This window comes from Biomphalaria glabrata, chromosome 7 (genome assembly GCF_947242115.1).
Source record: "Biomphalaria glabrata chromosome 7, xgBioGlab47.1, whole genome shotgun sequence".
Lineage (NCBI taxonomy): Eukaryota > Metazoa > Mollusca > Gastropoda > Planorbidae > Biomphalaria > Biomphalaria glabrata.
Genome location: NC_074717.1, coordinates 4,978,673 through 4,997,130, shown reverse-complemented (window position 1 = coordinate 4,997,130; position 18,458 = coordinate 4,978,673). Strand labels below are relative to the sequence as shown.

At 37.5% G+C, this 18,458-nt stretch overlaps 3 protein-coding genes across 3 annotated transcripts in view; 1 reads left to right on the top strand and 2 right to left on the bottom strand.

Moving 5' to 3' along the window:
- The window catches only part of LOC106079713 (uncharacterized), a 30,265-nt gene extending 24,312 nt beyond the window's left edge, over nucleotides 1-5,953 (bottom strand). The window contains exon 1 of the mRNA XM_056037059.1: nucleotides 5,934-5,953. The gene's annotated coding sequence lies outside the window, so the exon portion shown is untranslated. The remainder of the gene's footprint in view (nucleotides 1-5,933) is intronic.
- On the bottom strand, nucleotides 1,140-2,753 carry LOC129927322 (cuticle protein 16.5-like). The gene is made up of 2 exons (XM_056035800.1): nucleotides 2,636-2,753; nucleotides 1,140-1,495 (listed from the first exon to the last, which is right to left on the bottom strand). The coding sequence occupies exons 1-2, from the start codon at nucleotides 2,751-2,753 to the stop codon at nucleotides 1,140-1,142; spliced, it is 474 nt and encodes a 157-aa protein (XP_055891775.1).
- Nucleotides 5,954-10,432: 4,479 nt separating the features above from the next.
- LOC129927321 (rabankyrin-5-like) lies at nucleotides 10,433-11,560 on the top strand. The gene has a single exon (XM_056035799.1). The coding sequence runs from the start codon at nucleotides 10,433-10,435 to the stop codon at nucleotides 11,483-11,485; it is 1,053 nt and encodes a 350-aa protein (XP_055891774.1). The 3' UTR covers nucleotides 11,486-11,560.
- The last annotated feature ends 6,898 nt before the right edge of the window (nucleotides 11,561-18,458 follow it).

Genomic DNA, 18,458 nt, shown 5'->3' with positions numbered 1-18,458 from the left:
AACCTAAAAAAAACAAGAAGCAGGTGTCCCAAAGACAGTCCCCGAGTACAGAGGCTTGATGATATAGAGGCAGATCTACAACAGCTAAAAGTCCGGGCCTGGAGACGTTAAGCCCATTGAAAGATCAGAATGGAGAGATGTGCTAAAGCAGACCAGGGCCCCTCCATGAGTTATTCCCAAGGGATGGGTTGAATTTTCAAAAGTGCTCTTCGAGATCATATATAAAGTTTCTACTACTAAAGGAAGCTATCCAAATGTATTGGTATTTCTGTGGTTTTTTTGGGTGCATCAGCTTGAGTGTAGCTGTTTGCATGGGTGTCAACACCATTGGGTATGTGCATGAAGCACTATAGAGCTCTCCATATTTAGAAGACGGAAACAGATATACAGAGTTAGGTTTTTTTTTTTAAATTATAAGTTGTTTTTTTTTTGTCCGTCTGTCTGTCTGTCCATGTTTAATTTCTAAATACATCGTCCCTAACATTTCTGAATTACTTTTATTAGTGTATTTTTTAAGAGGAAACGTCTTGAATAATTATAATTTAATTAATATTTACTAACAAAACAGTTCGCCTCCAAGGACAATAATCAAACTTGCACGCTTTAATTTATGTAAAATTTCTAGCCTGTTAAGATCTAAACGTGACAGACGGACAGAACAACTTCACAAAACTAATAGCAGTTTTTTTTAAAAACATTAACTTTAAAAAGATTTAGCTAAAGCGTTTCTCACAATATATTGTACAATGCACAAGGAGTGTCCAATGTGGTTATCAATAGTAAACATGTAAAGGTTGACATTACTACGGACCAATATTTCAAAAACTAAAGAAACTGTGTACAAATAAAAAGGAGGCGGCGTATTATCGTCTGTGCCAGAGGTGGGCAAATTACCCAGCGACACCTACATAAATAATTCGTACCCACAGATTATAAATATAAAAAAAATGCAAATATAGTAAAAATAAATAATTTTAAATATCTTACATAAATTAATGAAACTTCTAGTTCTTATCACTTATGAAAAAGAGACTATAGAAAAATGGTCTCGGCGCGTCTTGTTTGAAGAGCTTAAAAAAATACAACAATATGGTCAATATTTGAAATAGCCAGCCAAAGACACAAACTCCGACCAGTATTTATTCAATGCTATGAAGAACTGTTTGAAAGTGTTGGTTGGCTCGGAACAAGAGTGCATTAACTGATGGAGCCAGTGCTTTGACTGATGGAGCCAGTGCTTTGACTGATGGAGCCAGTGCTTTGACTGCTGGAGCCAGTGCTTTGACTGATGGAGCCAGTGCTTTGACTGATGGAGCCAGTGCTTTGACTGATGGAGCCAGTGCATTAACTGCTGGAGCCAGTGCATTAACTGCTGGAGCCAGTGCTTTGACTGCTGGAGCCAGTGCTTTGACTGCTGGAGCCAGTGCATTAACTGCTGGAGCCAGTGCTTTGACTGCTGGAGCCAGTGCTTTGACTGATGGAGCCAGTGCTTTGACTGAGTGAAAAAAAAATGTTTTTACTTAATTAAAAAACAATATCCCAACCATCTATATATGTAATTCTCTTCTTCCCTCGACAGTTTAAACGAGAAGAAGTAAAAGGAAAGATCACTCTCTTATTTCTGCGGAAAAAAATAAGAAAAGGGGAGGGGGAGAATACGTTTTAACAGCTCGCTACGGATGGATGCTCGCTGGACTGTCAAACTCTGTCCGCTCCCATCCGTGACCGTCGAATGTGCCGTCCCACCCCCCTTCGTCTTGCGGAAGGTTTGGTCTAGGAAGTAAACTATTGTCAACTCTGAAGGAACATCCGAAACATGTTAAACATTTCACAAACACTAAATAGCAGGGCCGGATTTAACCATTGTGGGGCCCTATTCGAAACGGATTTCGCGGGGCCAAGTTTGGGTAGGGAAGCGGACAATAAGTGAAATTTAACAGTTTGTATTATAAAATAAATTCGTCTATGCATTTTATTCATTCTTTACTACGTACAGAATTACTTTACGAGCCTTGCGTGTAGCAAAGTCATATAGTATATCATAATAATTCTGTTTCCTACATAGATCACGCTCAATAGCAAGAATTACCGCTTCAATCTATCTTTGAGAATTGTTGACCTCAAGTAATTCTTCATTAGTTTGAGGCGCGAGAAGCTTCTTTCACCTGATTACACAATTACAGCTTATGCATAATGCCGTTTTTATTAATAGCGCGTGGGATTGGCGTTTTCCATATTGAATGACACCCCAAAATGACAATATTTTTCTATATATTTCCGAATATTTTAAGTTTGCAATTTCGGGTGATTTCCTGGAGCTCCTGGTAAATCGACAGGAGGGCGCGGGAAATCTGTTTTAAGTTATAAAATGGTTGAATTTAATAATTTATACGCCTTGAATTAGCGCGGGTCCCATGAAAGTGCAGATCCTTGCGGTCGCATAGGTTGCAGTGACCTAAGACCGGCCCTGCAAAATAGCGGCGTACACTACGCCGCCGGTAGACTAATAAACTCTAAAACGCGAAAGGTTGTGCTAAGCTACATTAAATAATCAAACATATTATGGACCCAATTATCTAGGTGATAAAACATATCAGAACTAGGGGACATAACCTAAGGCAGTTCAGAGAAGTACTTGAGGATTTTGAAACAACATTCTGATGATGGTACCAAGAAGTATTCACTGGCTTAGCGTGGGCAAGGTGTTGAGGAGAATATGAGATCTCAAGGAAGAAATTGTGAAGTCTCCACATGTATCCTTTTATATAGTACTCCATAGAAATCTTTTATATAGTACTCCATAGAAATCCTTTTATATAGTACTCCATAGAAATCCTTTTATATAGTACTCCATAGAAATCCTTTTATATAGTACTCCATAGAAATCCTTTTATATAGTACTCCATAGAAATCCTTTTATATAGTACTCCACAGTGATCTTATTCTCTAGTACTCCCCAGAAATCATTTTCTATACTCCATATGGACAGTTTTTTATAGTACTCCACACGTATCCTTTTCTATAGTACTCCACAGGTACCCTATTCTCTAGTACTCCATAAGGATTCTTTTCTATAGTACTCCACACATATCCTTTTCTATAGTACTCCACAGGTACCCTATTCTCTAGTACTCCATAAGGATTCTTTTCTATAGTACTTCATATAATTTTTTTTCTATAGTAATTCACAGGGATCCTTTTTTATAGTACTTTGCATGGACCCTTTTCTATAGTAATTCACAGGGATCCTTTTTTATAGTACTTTGCATGGACCCTTTTCTATAGTAATTCACAGGGATCCTTTTTTATAGTACTTTGCATGGACCCTTTTCTATAGTAATTCACAGTGATCCTTTTTTATAGTACTTTGCATGGACCCTTTTCTATAGTAATTCACAGGGATCCTTTTTTATAGTACTTTGCATGGACCCTTTTCTATAGTAATTCACAGGGATCCTTTTTTATAGTACTTTGCATGGACCCTTTTCTATAGTAATTCACAGGGATCCTTTTTTATAGTACTTTGCATGGACCCTTTTTTCTATAGTAATTCACAGGGATCTTTTTCTATAGTTTTCTATCGGGATCCTTATCTATAATACTTCGCAGGTATTTTTTGCAAGAGCAAACATTTCGTTAAAACGTTTTTAGAAAACACATAGTTCAGTACTTTTTAAGCACATCAGAATATTTTTTTAGCTTTTTCTGATTCTAGCATAAAATAATTTAATTAACTCTTTCTCTGCTAACTGACGATACCAGCGTTGACTCCAGCAGAATGTGGTAAAGAATTACGGAGAGAAAGAGTTAAGAACAAAGTATTAGACTTTCTGAGTTTAAATGTATTGACAACTAATAAGCCAATAACTAGCGGAAATAAAACAAAACGTGATACGAAGAGATCGCCAGTACATGAAACGTTGAGTGGTAGCTTGGGGTCAACTAAGCCTGGACTTTGTGACGTATTGCATAGTTGGACACGGGAGGGGGTGGAGTAAAGCCAGGCCTGGTCAATGTGTGAATGGAGAGGTGACCACGAGGTTTGGGAGGGGGGATAAAGCAATGCCTAAGAATGCGGGCTGATGGCAAGGTGGTGGACACGCCATCGCCGTTAGGGCGGTTGAAATACAATCACGCCATCAACTGGCCAGTGAGATGCCAGATGGCTAGGAAAATTAAAAACACAAGCACTCAGATTCAACGCAGGGCAGAATTTAAAAGAAAAAACGGATTTGTATACAAAATTGTAGTCTGTTCTTTTAATATCCATCTAGAAAATATCTATACTTCATCAATAACCAATACTTAGTTAACAAAAATTTCTTTAATTAAAATAATATCTTTATTAGATCTAGAGTCCAGTAAGTAATTAGATAAATCTACAATTTAATATTATATACAAATATCATCAATATGGCTGAGAACGATATTTAACTCTTTTTCTCCATAATTATTTAACACATTCTGGTGGAATCAACGTTGGTATCGTCAGTTAGGAGAGAAAGAGTTAAAGATACTAATTCATGACTTGTATTGAATTTAGCATGCTAATCATGCTAACAGTGCAAATTTAACATTGTGTATATCTAGTTAAATATTTCGAATACTTTTATAGACGTGACCATTTTTTTCCCTCCCAAAAATGGCTAAGATGTATGTCAGTATGGAAGGTTTATACTTATATTGGAGGGGTGGTCTTTTATATCAAAGTTTTATCATATTTGAACTTAGACTCCAGCACCAATTATATGACTACTTACGTAAACATAGCTACATGCGTATCATAAAATATGAAGAGAAAATGTGTATGGTTATGGTTCTTTTTTTGTTGATGTAATGCACAAATTGTAAGACAAATTTCCCTAAGGATAATAAAGATTATTATTATTATTTGCTTTTGAAGCAAGTGTGTTATTTTATTCTGAACAAAGTTTTATATGAATAAAGTTGAAATTTTAACACGTTTTACATTTAAAGGTTACAGCAATCCTGTTGGGTACAATACTTGTTCAAATTAACTTAAGAAATATGTATATATTTCAAAGCTCATTAAATTCTATCGGGCGCACTTTAAAAGCATTTGATATTCAAGAAGACAATGACAGCGTACTAGAAAAGAGCATAACTATTTATCTCCGTAATTATTTACCACATTCTGATGGAATCAACGCTGGTATCGTCAGTTAGGAGAGAAAGAGTTGAAGATACTAACTCATGACTTGTATTAAATTTAGCATGCTAATCTATGTATGCTAAGTTTGAACTTTGTAGCATGGCACATTCATCAAAGGCGATTTTCAAAGTTGATACCGGTACTTGAAACCTATTTTAGTAACAGCAATATTATTTAATAATTTTAATTCTTTGTTCCGAGGAGTTTCCTGCTGGGTCTTAGCCTAGTATTCTTTATCAAACTATAAGAGAAAGATATTTACAAAAAGTGTGAAGTAGCGACCGTATATCTTAAAAGACTTTTTATAATACAGACAAATTTTAAAGGCTAAAGATCAAAGAAGGATTTTTTTATCTTCTTCTCTCACAATAAACACAATAGGATTGGCCAAAAAAAAAATTGGAACCACTGAAAAGTTTTTTCAAGCTCTGTCTTACCAAACAGGTCACATATTATAATATAATCATTTGAAGTTTTTAAAAATAGAAGTATCTACTCTACACGCTGCTTGTAATACATATGTGTATCATAATATAGAATATAAATCTGTCCAAATACACGTCACTACAGTGTCTACTACGGCATGGCCGAAAGGAATTCTCATTAAATTAATAAATTCGCCTTATACGGTACTAAAATAAACTTATAGGGGAAGATCTGGTTAGATCTAGTCTGTTTTTTTTTTCAACTAGATCTAGATCTTTATTTCAATTACTTCTTAGTAATAAAAAAAACTATCACAACTTTAAAGCGTATTTACCTGCAGCCATAACAAGAAAAATAAACACTGACTTGCACGAACGAGAGGCACTAGATTGGCCATCGTCCAGTGACGCTAGAAGGGTCAGGGTCCACGCATGCGCAGGTAGTCCTTTTTGTAGCAGATGTCGTGTGGCGTTCCGCTGACCGCAAAATTCCCACGAAGGTCAGGTCACTGTCGAGTAAGATAACTATAAACTCAGATAAGACTGCGGCGCAGGGCCGGTCTAAGGCCACTGCAACCTATGCGGCCGCAGTGGGCCCTGCACTTTTTTTGTGTAAAACGTTTTCGGATGTTCCTTTAGAGTTGTAGTTCAAACTTCCAGCAGGACTGCGGGGGATGAGAGCGGGCAGGGTTTGAACCTGGGACTATCGATATGTCCAAACGACAGCCCAGCGCGCAAACCGCACGATCAGACAGCCAGCATGGTACTCAAACATGATGTGAAATGTTTATATAAGAAAGCCGTAATGTGTTGTGTTTAATACTTTTTTTTTGCCATGGAAACTACTTGACACTTGCATTCATGAAATCACACTGCCTAGAACGCAAGACAGATCTAAGTAAAGAATGACCAATGCCTAGTGACCATAGAAAAGACGGTATCCACAAAATAAAAGAGTGACCGACGACTAGTGACCATACAAAGACGGTAATGACGCTCGTATTTTATTTGCCGGTAGCCGTTTTAGAGCAGGTCATCCCCTTGGCCGGCTGTGTCCTCAAAAAGTAACCACCCCACTTCAGTCTTTCCATACGTCACGAAGGTCACGCCTCGTTACAGTAAGATCTAAGGCTTCAGCCAACTTTAACTATGCTCATATTAGCTCTAACCTTACCTCTATTCCCATGCATTTAAATCGGGGTGAGTTAGTCTTTTTATTTCTTTATCAATAAAGATTATGAATTATATTTAGAAACATTCGTTAAATGTGAGAAAGTAATCTATTAAATATGAAGAATAAAAAAAAGTGTGTATGGTACTGAACACAAAAGGAATGGGGGAATCATACCTTCTCGAAAATTATAGTAAATATATTTGGTTTATGATAAAGAACAATCTTCTATAAGCAGAATAAGTATTAATAAGAGAACAATATTCCCCAAAAAAAAATATTTTTTTAACTCATCCGTCTTTTCCATAAACTGTTTTAAAATTTTCAAAACATTATATTTTATCGTAATTTCTAGCCGTTTTGCGATTTCCATTGCAATTTATATAAATATTATATTACATAAATTTACATATATATTCAATAAAAGTTCTCCAGACTTCCATTTTAGCAGTTATGTACAATGCCCTGTAGTTCAACATCTACCCGCGACAAATCCTCTCCTTTTAGTGGGAGTGCGTAGAGGGGGAAGGGCTAAGGAGGTAAAGCAATGAAAGGAGAATCAACTCTATCTCCCCTTCCCTGAATCCTGTGAGGCCTATATTTTATAATGACTATTTATCCGGAGTCATTTTTTTCCACACATTCTCACGATTGTCATTTTTTCCTCGTTTTGTCAGCTTTTCTTTTACCGTATATCATGAAAAATTCAGTAAAAATCCTTTTAGTTGCTATATTTTTATAACGTCACCGATAGCCCATAGCCTAAGGATGAAATAGACGTTAAAATTGTAAAACTACTTTCAAAATTAAGGTCGCTAATTAAAGAGTGCCTAATTTTCCGCCTTATCAAAAAGTGCCTAATTATGGGGTGCCTAAATTTCCGGGTGCCTAATTATCCGGGTGCCTAAACATACCTCTCCCACCAGATATCACTAATAGATCGCAAGATACTTTACACGACCGTTACACGCGCTATCCCGGGACCAATGAAGCAGGACACGAGTGGAGTGCTTGAACTGGAAGGGGAGAGGCGGAGTAAGCCTAGGCTTTGAGGAGGGAGGCGAGAGGCTTTATGACCACAAGGTTTTAATGACAATAAAGCCTAACAACGTTGACCTCAGGTCTTAAGCAAAAAAAAAGGCAAGGTGGTGGGTGAATCGTCATGGTCAAGCGTGGTGGGGGGGGGGATGAATTTTTTTTTTAATGCAAATATTAATTAAAACGCCCTACAAATAAGAAATCTAATTCTTTTCTTTACACAGGGTTTCCCCCCCCCCTTTTCCAGTAAAACACATTTTCTTTAAGAAAGCAAAATTAATTAATGACAAAAAAATTGATTCGCTAATCAGTTAATTTTTTAAATGTATATATGTGTTGTCATTGGGTATGAGCTTGTAGTCCAAGTTTGAGGATGATTAGACTAGTAGAAGTGGTAGAATTTCTAAACATACAAAGTGGCGAAATATAAGCGTTGTAAAATGGCTAAATATAAGCGTTATAAAATGGCTAAATCGAAACCTTAGACTTTATTTCAATGCAACTTTTTTTTAAAATTAAATAATGCACAAATCTATCTATTAGAAATAGTGTTTTTTTTTAATCATCCTATGTATTTAGATCTAGAACTTTATGAAATTCATACCTTCAAAAAATCAATAGTTAAAAGGGGAATATAATCAAAGAACAATACTTCAATTCATATATAGCTAAAGTGTATAAATAAATTACTTCTAGAGCAAGGAAAGTATCTGTGCTGACTAACTAGAGCAAGTCGTTATTGTGACGAAATTTGTTTTATTACTTAAATTACATATACATAAATAGAACATTACTTACAAGGCACTTGATCATATAATATTTGGTGGTTTTATTCATATATATAAAGACATTACAGAATCAAGCTATTATGAAAAAAAAAATAAAATAACTAACAAATTAGAATCAAATTTACAAGTAGTCATCAAACAATAAAAAAAAAAAATAATGAGAAATAAAAAAAAAATGTTCCTTATAAATTTTGTATAACGGTACGCACCGGTACGGCGTACCGGCACCATTTTCAATATGGGAAAAAATATTTCTTTTCTTGTATTTTTGTATTTTAACGTTTATTGTTAATTTATTAGTAATTAAAAGTTAGGCAATCCATCACTGAGTACCGGCACCTACTTTTTTTTTTTTTTACAAAAAAAGTGCTGGAAAAAAAAACAATAAATAGCAAGCTTTGTGTGTGTGCGTGTGTGTGTGTCCGGTGTGTGTGTGTGTGTGTGTCCGTCCCCGATGTGTGTGTGTCCGGTGTGTGTGTGTCCGGTGTGTGTGTGTCCTGTGTGTGAGTGTGTGTCCGGTGTGTGTGTCCGGTGTGTGTGAGTGTGTGTCCGGTGTGTGTCCCCGGTGTGTGTGTGTCCGGTGTGTGTGTGTCCGGTGTGTGTGAGTGTGTGTCCGGTGTGTGTGTCCGGTGTGTGTGTCCGGTGTATGCGTGTGTGTGTCCGGTGTGCGTGTGTGTCCGGTGTGTGTGTATGTCCGGTGTATGTGTGTATGTCCGGTGTATGTGTGTGTGTCCGGTGTGTGTGTATGTGTCCGGTGTGTGTGTGTCCGATGTGTATGTGTCCGGTGTGTGTGTCCGGTGTGTGTGTGTCCGGTGTGTGTGTCCGGTGTGTGTGTGTGTCCGGTGTGTGTATGTGTCCGGTGTATGTGTCCGGTGTGTGTGTCCGGTGTGTGTGTGTGTGTCCGGTGTGTGTGTCTCCCCGGCGTGTGTATCCGATGTGTGTGTGTCCGATGTGTGTGTCCGGTGTGTGTGTGTCCGGTGTGTGTGTCTCCCCGGCGTGTGTGTCCGATGTGTGTGTCTGGTGTGTGTGTCCGGTGTGTGTGTCCGGTGTGTGTGTCCGGTGTGTGTTTCCGGTGTGTGTGTGTCCGGTGTGTGTGTGTCCGGTGTGTGTGTGTGTGTCCGGTGTGTGTGTCCCCGGTGTGTGTGTGTATGTGTCCGGTGTTCAAAAGAAAGTGTTGCTAGGATAACTTCACAAGATTATTGTTGAACACATTTTAACACTTGCATAATTCAATTTTGTACTTCTAATTATAGCTTTTAATAAGTTGACCATTTTGCAAGTCAATGTAGCGTCCTTGATGCAATTGAAAAAAGGCCCCTACTGATACCACACATTTAGACAAACATTTTGGTACTAAAAAAAATCAAAGCGTTGTGTCTGTGTGTGTGTGCTTGGTAGAAGTTTAAGTAATAATAAAATTCAACGCTTTGATTTGTTTTTCCATGCCAAACTTTTTTGGGGCCAAATGTGTGTATTTTTTCAAATTTTTTAGTTCGTTTTAATATAAGCTTTGTTTTTAAAAAAATCCATCCATCCACGCCAGTGGCGCTACATCGCAAGGAGAGCTCCATTCAGATCTCTCCTGAGACTTTAGCCTCCATTTTGAAAAAAAAAAGTATTTACTATTTATTACTTGGATTTTATTGGCTTATATAAACCTGAAATCTTACAGTAATGAATTAAGAAACCCCTACAAGAAATAGATCTACATTTCAATGTTTGTAGCCCAAAAAAAAAAAACGCGAAAGTGCGGAAGAGTACATCTATACGCTGCCTGTTATTTCTCGCTTGACCACTGCATTACGCAGCGACTTTAGAAAATCATGATTTTGTGGCGATGCTGTTAAAATGCGGAGCTCTTGTGGATGTAAAGCGTGGCGATGGATGCACCCCGCTACACGAGGCTGTTAGAGCTGTAGATATTGTTAAACTTCTTCTAGAGAATCAAGCCGATGTGAATGCCAAGGATGAAGAGGGAGACACACCACTGACTCTCGCAGTCAATGATTACAGAGACACTGATGGTGTTGTCGAATTTCTGATTGCCTCTGGCGCTGATGTCAACCACAGAAACAAATTTGGCATGTCTCCACTATGGCTGGCCGCTGAACGTCGCTCCAGAAGGCGCCTGGTAGGGCTGATCCGTGCGAAAGCCGATTTAGGTCACGACGACAATCAACAGAAGTCGGCGCTGTCAATAGTGCTCGATAATTTCTTCCCCCACAAAGAGGTTCAGGAAACAGCTACACTACTGATAGAACATGGGGCCAGTGCAGAATTTGTTAAACCTGACATCATTCATCGCCTTATCGCTGCTGGAAATAATGGCCTTCTGATTCAGAAACTCACGACGTCCGGCGTTTGTCCATCAGACATTGTTTTAAATAAGACAAATTTTAACTGGCCTGGGACTTCTTTATCACCACTCGCCGTTTCCTTGATTTTAGATAATGTGGACTTTGTCCAATATTTTTTCGAGAATTGGTTTTTAACTAAATCAGACATCAAAATTTTATGCAGAAACAAAACGATTATGAATTTCTTACAACAGCGCAGAACTAAAGCTCTTTCGTATCTAAAACAAGTTTCCCGCCAACCAATGAGGTTGGAGCTTTTGTGCTTCACTACAGTCTCGTCTGCTTTAGGCTCAGACCGGGGCAGACGTCAAAGGGTACACAACTCTGAACTTCCAGTCCCCATTCAAGACAAGTTATTGTTTTTAAAAGTAGAGGAAAAAGTCCTTGAAGAAGTGGCTGAAGATGGCATTAAGTTTCTTCATGAATTGTCTCAAGAGGACTTAGAACGTACAAGGCGCAATCGCATTTCGGAAATCTCAGTAGCCTCGAGGATTCGCTTCACTACTGATTCTAGAATTTTGATCCGCCAATGAATACAGTGCTAGTAGCTTTTATATCATACATTTGTAGCCTGTAATTTTATGTAACATTTTTTTTTCTAAATACAAACTAAAGATGTTAGTAGAAAGTATAAAACAATTACTACATTAAATCATTTGAGAAAACGTTGTTTTCATTTAATGTATGTTTCACAACAGTTGTGCTCCTTTGTTGATGCTAGTAATTTCCCTTGTCTTGCTTCTGCTAGTCAACAAAAATTGTTTCATATTATGTATCATGGCTGACACCCAAAACTAGACTATGTTCTTGATCAAGTTAGCCATGACATTGTTGCTTATTATACATAGGCACCTACAATTATTCCCTAAATGTAAATCGAAAATTATGTAATATGGTACGTTGGCAAAAGTTTATCGTTAATGCCTTAACAATTTCTTGCATGTGTAACTAAAGAATGACTATTAGGGGCCCTGGGGCTTGATATCATAAGGGTCCATGCATTTTGCGTAATATTTAATATAAAAAAAATCATTTGGGGCCCCCTGGGTTTGCGGTCCGGGAATTTTCTAATTCATCCCCTCCCTCCAACCCCCACCCTATTTACGCCTCTAAATGCTAGCCCTGGGGCAAGGGTCGGAAACCTTTTGAGTCCCAAGAGCCAAAAAATTACAATTGACAAAACTTCAAAGTTTTAAAGAGCCACAAAGTTTTTTCTTGCCAACCATAAATAATTCGCGCTTAAATAAAGTTCTTTGATAAATAAAATCAATTCTATTTATTCATAAGAAAAAATATGTATTTATATATGGCATTATTAGATAATTACTTATTATGTAAGTATATAAATTAAAAGAATTAAACATTTGCATACAACACAAACTTGTACTTCAATAACAAAACAATTGAGCAAATAAAGGTAATCTCTTTCTGTCGTCTACGGTTAACAAGGGTTTCATGTGACCAGCACAACTTTCCCCAACTAATTTTAGGTACCCATTAGATCTGGGTGGATTTGGAAGCGCCAAAAAATATCCATCGATTAAAAATCCCAGTCTTCACCAGGATTCAAACTCGGGATCCCGGTTCGGAAGTCAAGCGCTTTTACTGCTCAGCTACCACTCTTATCTTCTACCAAAACATCGGCTGAGTTTCTATTTTCTTGTAATTTTGGATTAAGCTCATTTAATTTCATTGTTATACCCACCAAAAAGTTACATTTTTGCAATCATTTATCATTCTCTAATTCAGGGTGATTAATACCGATAGAAAGTATAAATTTGCTTATTTCATTTAAGCACAAAGCTAGAAGTTTCAACACATTGCCTTTAGATACTGAGTCTCCATTTCGTTTAAGAATTCTTTACACTGACGATGGTAGAGTGACCAGCACTTCTTGCTGGAATAGGCAGTGAAATGTAAGTCATGCGTGAAGACTCGCATACCTGTCATACTTCTGGCTCCATCTGTTGCTATTGCTGTTGGTGTTTATTTAAATCGATCTTATTGTCTTCAATGCATTTTTGCACGACATTTGATAAATCCTTCCTATAGTTTGTCACGAGAGCAGTAGCAATCCTGGGGAAGACATATACCTGACAGAAAGCTTGTGCAGTGTCTTTTATGTCGCAAGACTCATCTATATCAAGTAATAAGGTAGAAGAAAGTTGAGTTCTACCACCTGCAAACATGTTACATTTTAAGACATGTGTACGGGGTGCGGTGATAAGCGAGTACAAGTGACTGAGAGATAGAATCAGCGCCTAATCTTAGTTCATTGATTCATTTTTTTTATCGAAAAATAAATATTATTTGAGTATGGAACTAAAGAGCCGCAGCTTAACTTCCAAGAGCCGCATGTGGCTCGCGAGCCGCAAGTTGCCGACCCCTGCGCTAGTCTACTACAACTGTACTTCAGTCACCAGTGGATTGAACAGACTATATGCCTTCGAGTGTTCTTGCATTCATTGGAGAGTTTAATAAATGAAAGTTTAGGAACATTTTGTGTCTCGTCTTCTAAGTCTAAATCTAAAGCCCTATCATTGGACTATTAGAAAGTCTAGTCGATTTATATTATGTATTCGCTTAACCAGCATTCTTTCTTCGGGCGGGGGGGGGGGGGTAAATGGAATGTTCTTTTCTTTTTTAATCTAATATTCAAATAGTTATTAAGAGAAAAATAATCGCTCTAAAATTTGTATAACGGAGAAAAAGTGTTTTTTTTTTATACAAACTAGCATCCTGTCTATATTCGTGGAAAAAAAAAAGAAATTAAATTTTCTGAGTGGAACCTTGAAAAGGTCTATAACGATTTTCCTAGAAATTTAAAATTTGGCTAAATGAGAAGAAAAGATAATTATAAAAGTTCGTGAAACACTGCTATATAGAGCTTGTTAGGTACGGTTGCTTTTTTTTTTTAATAGTATTATATTATATCTATCTGGTAAAAGTTTGAACACGTTACTTGTCCCTCGCCCAATCTCGAATCGCAGCTTCTGTAACTGAGTTGGTGCCAAATGTAATGCGAAGCGTTCCTTTGGATCACATCAGCAAAGTCGAGAGAGGGATCATGACGCGTGGGCTACCTTTGACCCCTTTATCTAAGGCCCAGGAATGCGCCCAGGAGAGGAAACTCTTGTACTTCTGAAAAGCGGCAAAAACAACACGGGAGACACATGCACTAATTGTGGCAAAGTCTGCCGCTCTAGAATTGGCTTGATTACCCACACCAGATTCTGACCCGTCTCAAGACGAAACCAAAACCAGAGACTCATTTGGGCGCATCCATTGCCTTCCGAGACAAAAAAGGAGCCATAATACAATCTCGAATCAGGTTGAAATTTTGCCAAGTTATTTCTTGTACCAGACAAATCAAGAATCAATGAAAAGAAATAACAATTGGTTAATTAAATATTAATAATTAATTATTATGTCTGGTATAGAAAAGGGGAAAGAAATAGTTCATTACAGATGTGGTGGCGTAAGTTGAATTAGCCCCCTTTTCAACTTTGGATAGAGAATTAGGTCTTCGCTTCAATGTTTGAACCTAACATTAGAAAACTTCAAAACATTCTACTCTAAATATTCATAAGCACTTCGCTGGCATAGCGTATCGGCCTTAGCCCTCGAATTCTAGAGGAGGCGCGGTGGCTGAGCGTAAAGCGCTTGACTTCGGTCCGGGGCTTGAATCATGAAATTTTTAATTTCTGGATCTTCGGGCCTCTGAGTCCACCCAGCTGAACGGTAGAGCGATTGGCTTCCGAACCGGGGGTCTCGGGTTCGAAATCCTAGTGAAGACTGGGATTTTTTTTACTTCGGGATCTTTGGGCACCTCTGAGTCCACCCAGCTCTAACAGGTACCAAACATTAGTTGGGGAAAAGTAAAGGCGGTCGGTCGTTGTTCTGACCACAATGACACCCTCGTTAACCGTGGGCCACAGAAACAGATGACCTTTACATCATCTGCCCTGTAGACGACAAGGTCTGAAATGGGGAACTTTATTTACTTTTAGTACGAATTCTAGTCGAACAATATTTTTTATAAAAAGTGCATTTTAACATTCTCACAAATACACCCCCCTTTTTTTTCCATAACACCCCCACACACACACACACACATTTCTCCAACTAGTCCAAACACGTGATAGTATCCTAGCGTATTGAGAAAGCTAAAAGCATAAAATAGCGCTACACAAAAACAATTGGTAAAAAAATATTTCCTATCACCACAGATGTATTGTTGGTAGTCTAGATCTATTACAAATGTAATTGCATGACTGATCCAACCTGTATTTTAAAAAGTATTTTTTTAGTGTTTAAATATTTGTAAAACTTCGTGATAGGGTAGTCGCCAAGTTTTTTTTTTTTTTTTCTGAAAGATAGGACCATACTTTAGTTCAATATAGAGATGGCTGCCTGGTCGTGCGGTTTGCGAGCTGGACTGTCGTTTGGATTTATTGATGGTCCCGGGTTCAAATCTTGCCCGCTGCCATTCCCCCGTCGTCCTGCGGGAGGTTTAGACCAGGAAGTAAACTATCTTCAACTCTGAAGGCGCATCCGAAAAATGTAAAACATTTTACAAACAAACATTTTACAAACAAGCATTTAGAAACAAGCATTTTACAAACAAACATTTTACAAAGAAAACATTTTACAAGAATAACATTTTACAAACAAACATTTTACAAACAAGCATTTTACAAAGAAAACATTTTACAAGCAAGCATTTTACAAACTAACATTTTACAAGCAAGCATTTTACAAGCAAACATTTTACAAGCAAGCATTTTACAAACAAACATTTTACAAGCAAGCATTTTACAAAGAAAACATAGAAGATTTTCATACATAGCGAAAAAAACTACGAGTAGATCAGGTTCGATTTTAGCTGTAGCCTGTGTACAAAATAAAAGAAAACGTCGTTATTTCAACAGCAAAGTTGGATTTAGCGTCCTTGACATTGCATAGTTTCTCGAGACAATCTCCAAACAAACACTACAATGGGATCTAGATTACATTATTTGTCATGAAATGTGGGCTAATAGGCCTAGACTGTGTGACGTATGTCATTAGATTTGATCTGGCCCGGGGAGGGGGGGAGGGGGGAGTCAAATCAGGCCTGAACAATGTGTGGAATGAGAGGGGAATCTACGTGCCCGCGAGGTTCGGCCGAGTGCCCGAGAATGAGGGAGAGGGGTGGATGCTACGGCAAGGTGGTGGTCAAACCGTCATGGTCTGGCGGTGGGGAAAATGACAATGCACTGGGTGATTAGCTGATAAAGAACAGGGTGAAACCCCAATCCAGACTCAACGAAAGACCGAATAGTTCAAATGTAGCCTTATACAATTGTACTCTATTCTGTTATATATATATTTTACTATCTAGAAAATATATCATCTACATCTAGAATGTCATAAAACTTTACTTAAAACTGGATCCCTACTGGATGTATATAGTTAAATATTTCTATTTATCTATATATAATTGTATATAAATATAATTGTATCGAAGGTATTTTCGAGCCCCTATGATCTCATAATATTGTCATAGATTTTAAACTTGAGTTTTTTTTAACGATATTTATAAAATTATGTTATTGTAAAAATAGCTGTGGTTACCGTGAATCAAGAAAAGGTGGGGATATTTTTTAAGAAAATAAAAGCGTTTAAAAATTGGTTATACTTATTTAATTATTTATATAAAACATGACATGATAATCTATATCTTTATACCAAGTTTGATATCTGTAGCTTGGTTCTTTTAATTCTTTGTTTCGTAGACTTCTTTTTTTTATGTCTTACTTTTTAATCAACTTATAAGAGAAAACAGAATGACAGAAGCGTCCATAGGAAAAAGAAACGCACAATTAGTACCGTATCTATCACATTGCTGCAAAAATTAACTTTTCAAAACAACACAATCTCTGTATATATAATTCTCTACGTCGCCCAACCATGCGGGACACAACGCACGCAAGCCGACGCTCTAACCCCCTCCCATCCGCACCCGAAACCTTCCTCGCTCTCCGGCATGCGCACACAGGCGTTAGCCCAAACCCATCCAATTTGGACAACAATGTTTTTTCAGGAAGTTTCAACCGTCACTATATAGCGTCACAAAATAGCGTCAAAAAATAGCGTCACTAAATAGCGTCACTAAATAGCGTCACTAGATAGCGTCACTAAATAGCGTCACAAAATAGCGTCACAAAATAGCGTCACAAAATAGCGTCACTAGATAGCGTCACAAAATAGCGTCACAAAATAGCGTCACTAGATAGCGTCACTAAATAGCGTCACTAAATAGCGTCACTAGATAGCGTCACTAGATAGCGTCACTAAATAGCGTCACTAGATAGCGTCACTGAATAGCGTCACTAGATAGCGTCCCTAGAGAGTGTCACTAGATAGCGTCACTAGATAGCGACACTAGATAGCGTCACTAAATAGCGTCACTAAATAGCGTCACTAATAGCGTCACTAAATAGCGTCACTAATAGCGTCACTAAATAGCGTCACTAAATAGCGTCACTGAATAGCGTCACTAGATAGCGTCACTAGATAGATAGCGTCACTAGATAGCGTCACTAAATAGCGTCACTAAAGAACTAGTAGGGCCTACAACTGTCAAACGTATTATCTGCCGCTACTGAACCAATTAGAATGTTAGACTACTAATAGATTGACCAACGCTCATTGACGAAAGGAAGAGTCAACGCATGAGCGGGTCACCATTTTGGGGCAGAGGTCATGTGGCTATCCTCTGGCCGTTAAGCCCTCAAAAACTATACAATAGATTACTATGAACTTAGCCAAGATACTAGGCTGATAATAGCATTGCCTTTTCTCTGAAAGTTATTAGTATACTGGATAAGTTTATCTTAAAGGATTATTCTTAGAAAAACATTTAGGGCTTATTAAGATGGTGGACTAGTCGTGTGTCGTTCTGGACTGTCATTCAGTGGTCCTAGGTTCGATCCCTGCCCGCTGCCATCTCCTCGACCTCGCTGGTGGTTTGGACTATAGTGCCATTATCTTCAGATTGTATAGGAACATCCAAAAGATGTATGATAGTTTACAAACAAACAAGACACATTTTACAGATCAAATAAGACACATTTTTACAGATCAAATAAGACACACTTTTACAGATCAAATAAGACACATCTTACAGATCAAATAAGACACATTTTTACAGATTAAACAGGACACATTTTTACAGATCAGATAAGACACATTTTTACAGATCAAATAAGACACATTTTTATAGATCAAACAAGACACATTTTTATAGATCAAACAAGACACATTTTTATAGATCAAACAAGACACATTTTTATAGATCAAACAATACACATTTTAATAGATCAAACAAGACACATTTTTACAGATCAAACACGACACATTTTTACAGATCAAACAAGACACATTTTTACAGATCAAACAAAAACACAAGGCTATAATTAAAATACTATTTAGCTTTGGAAAGACGAGTATTTGAGCACTCGT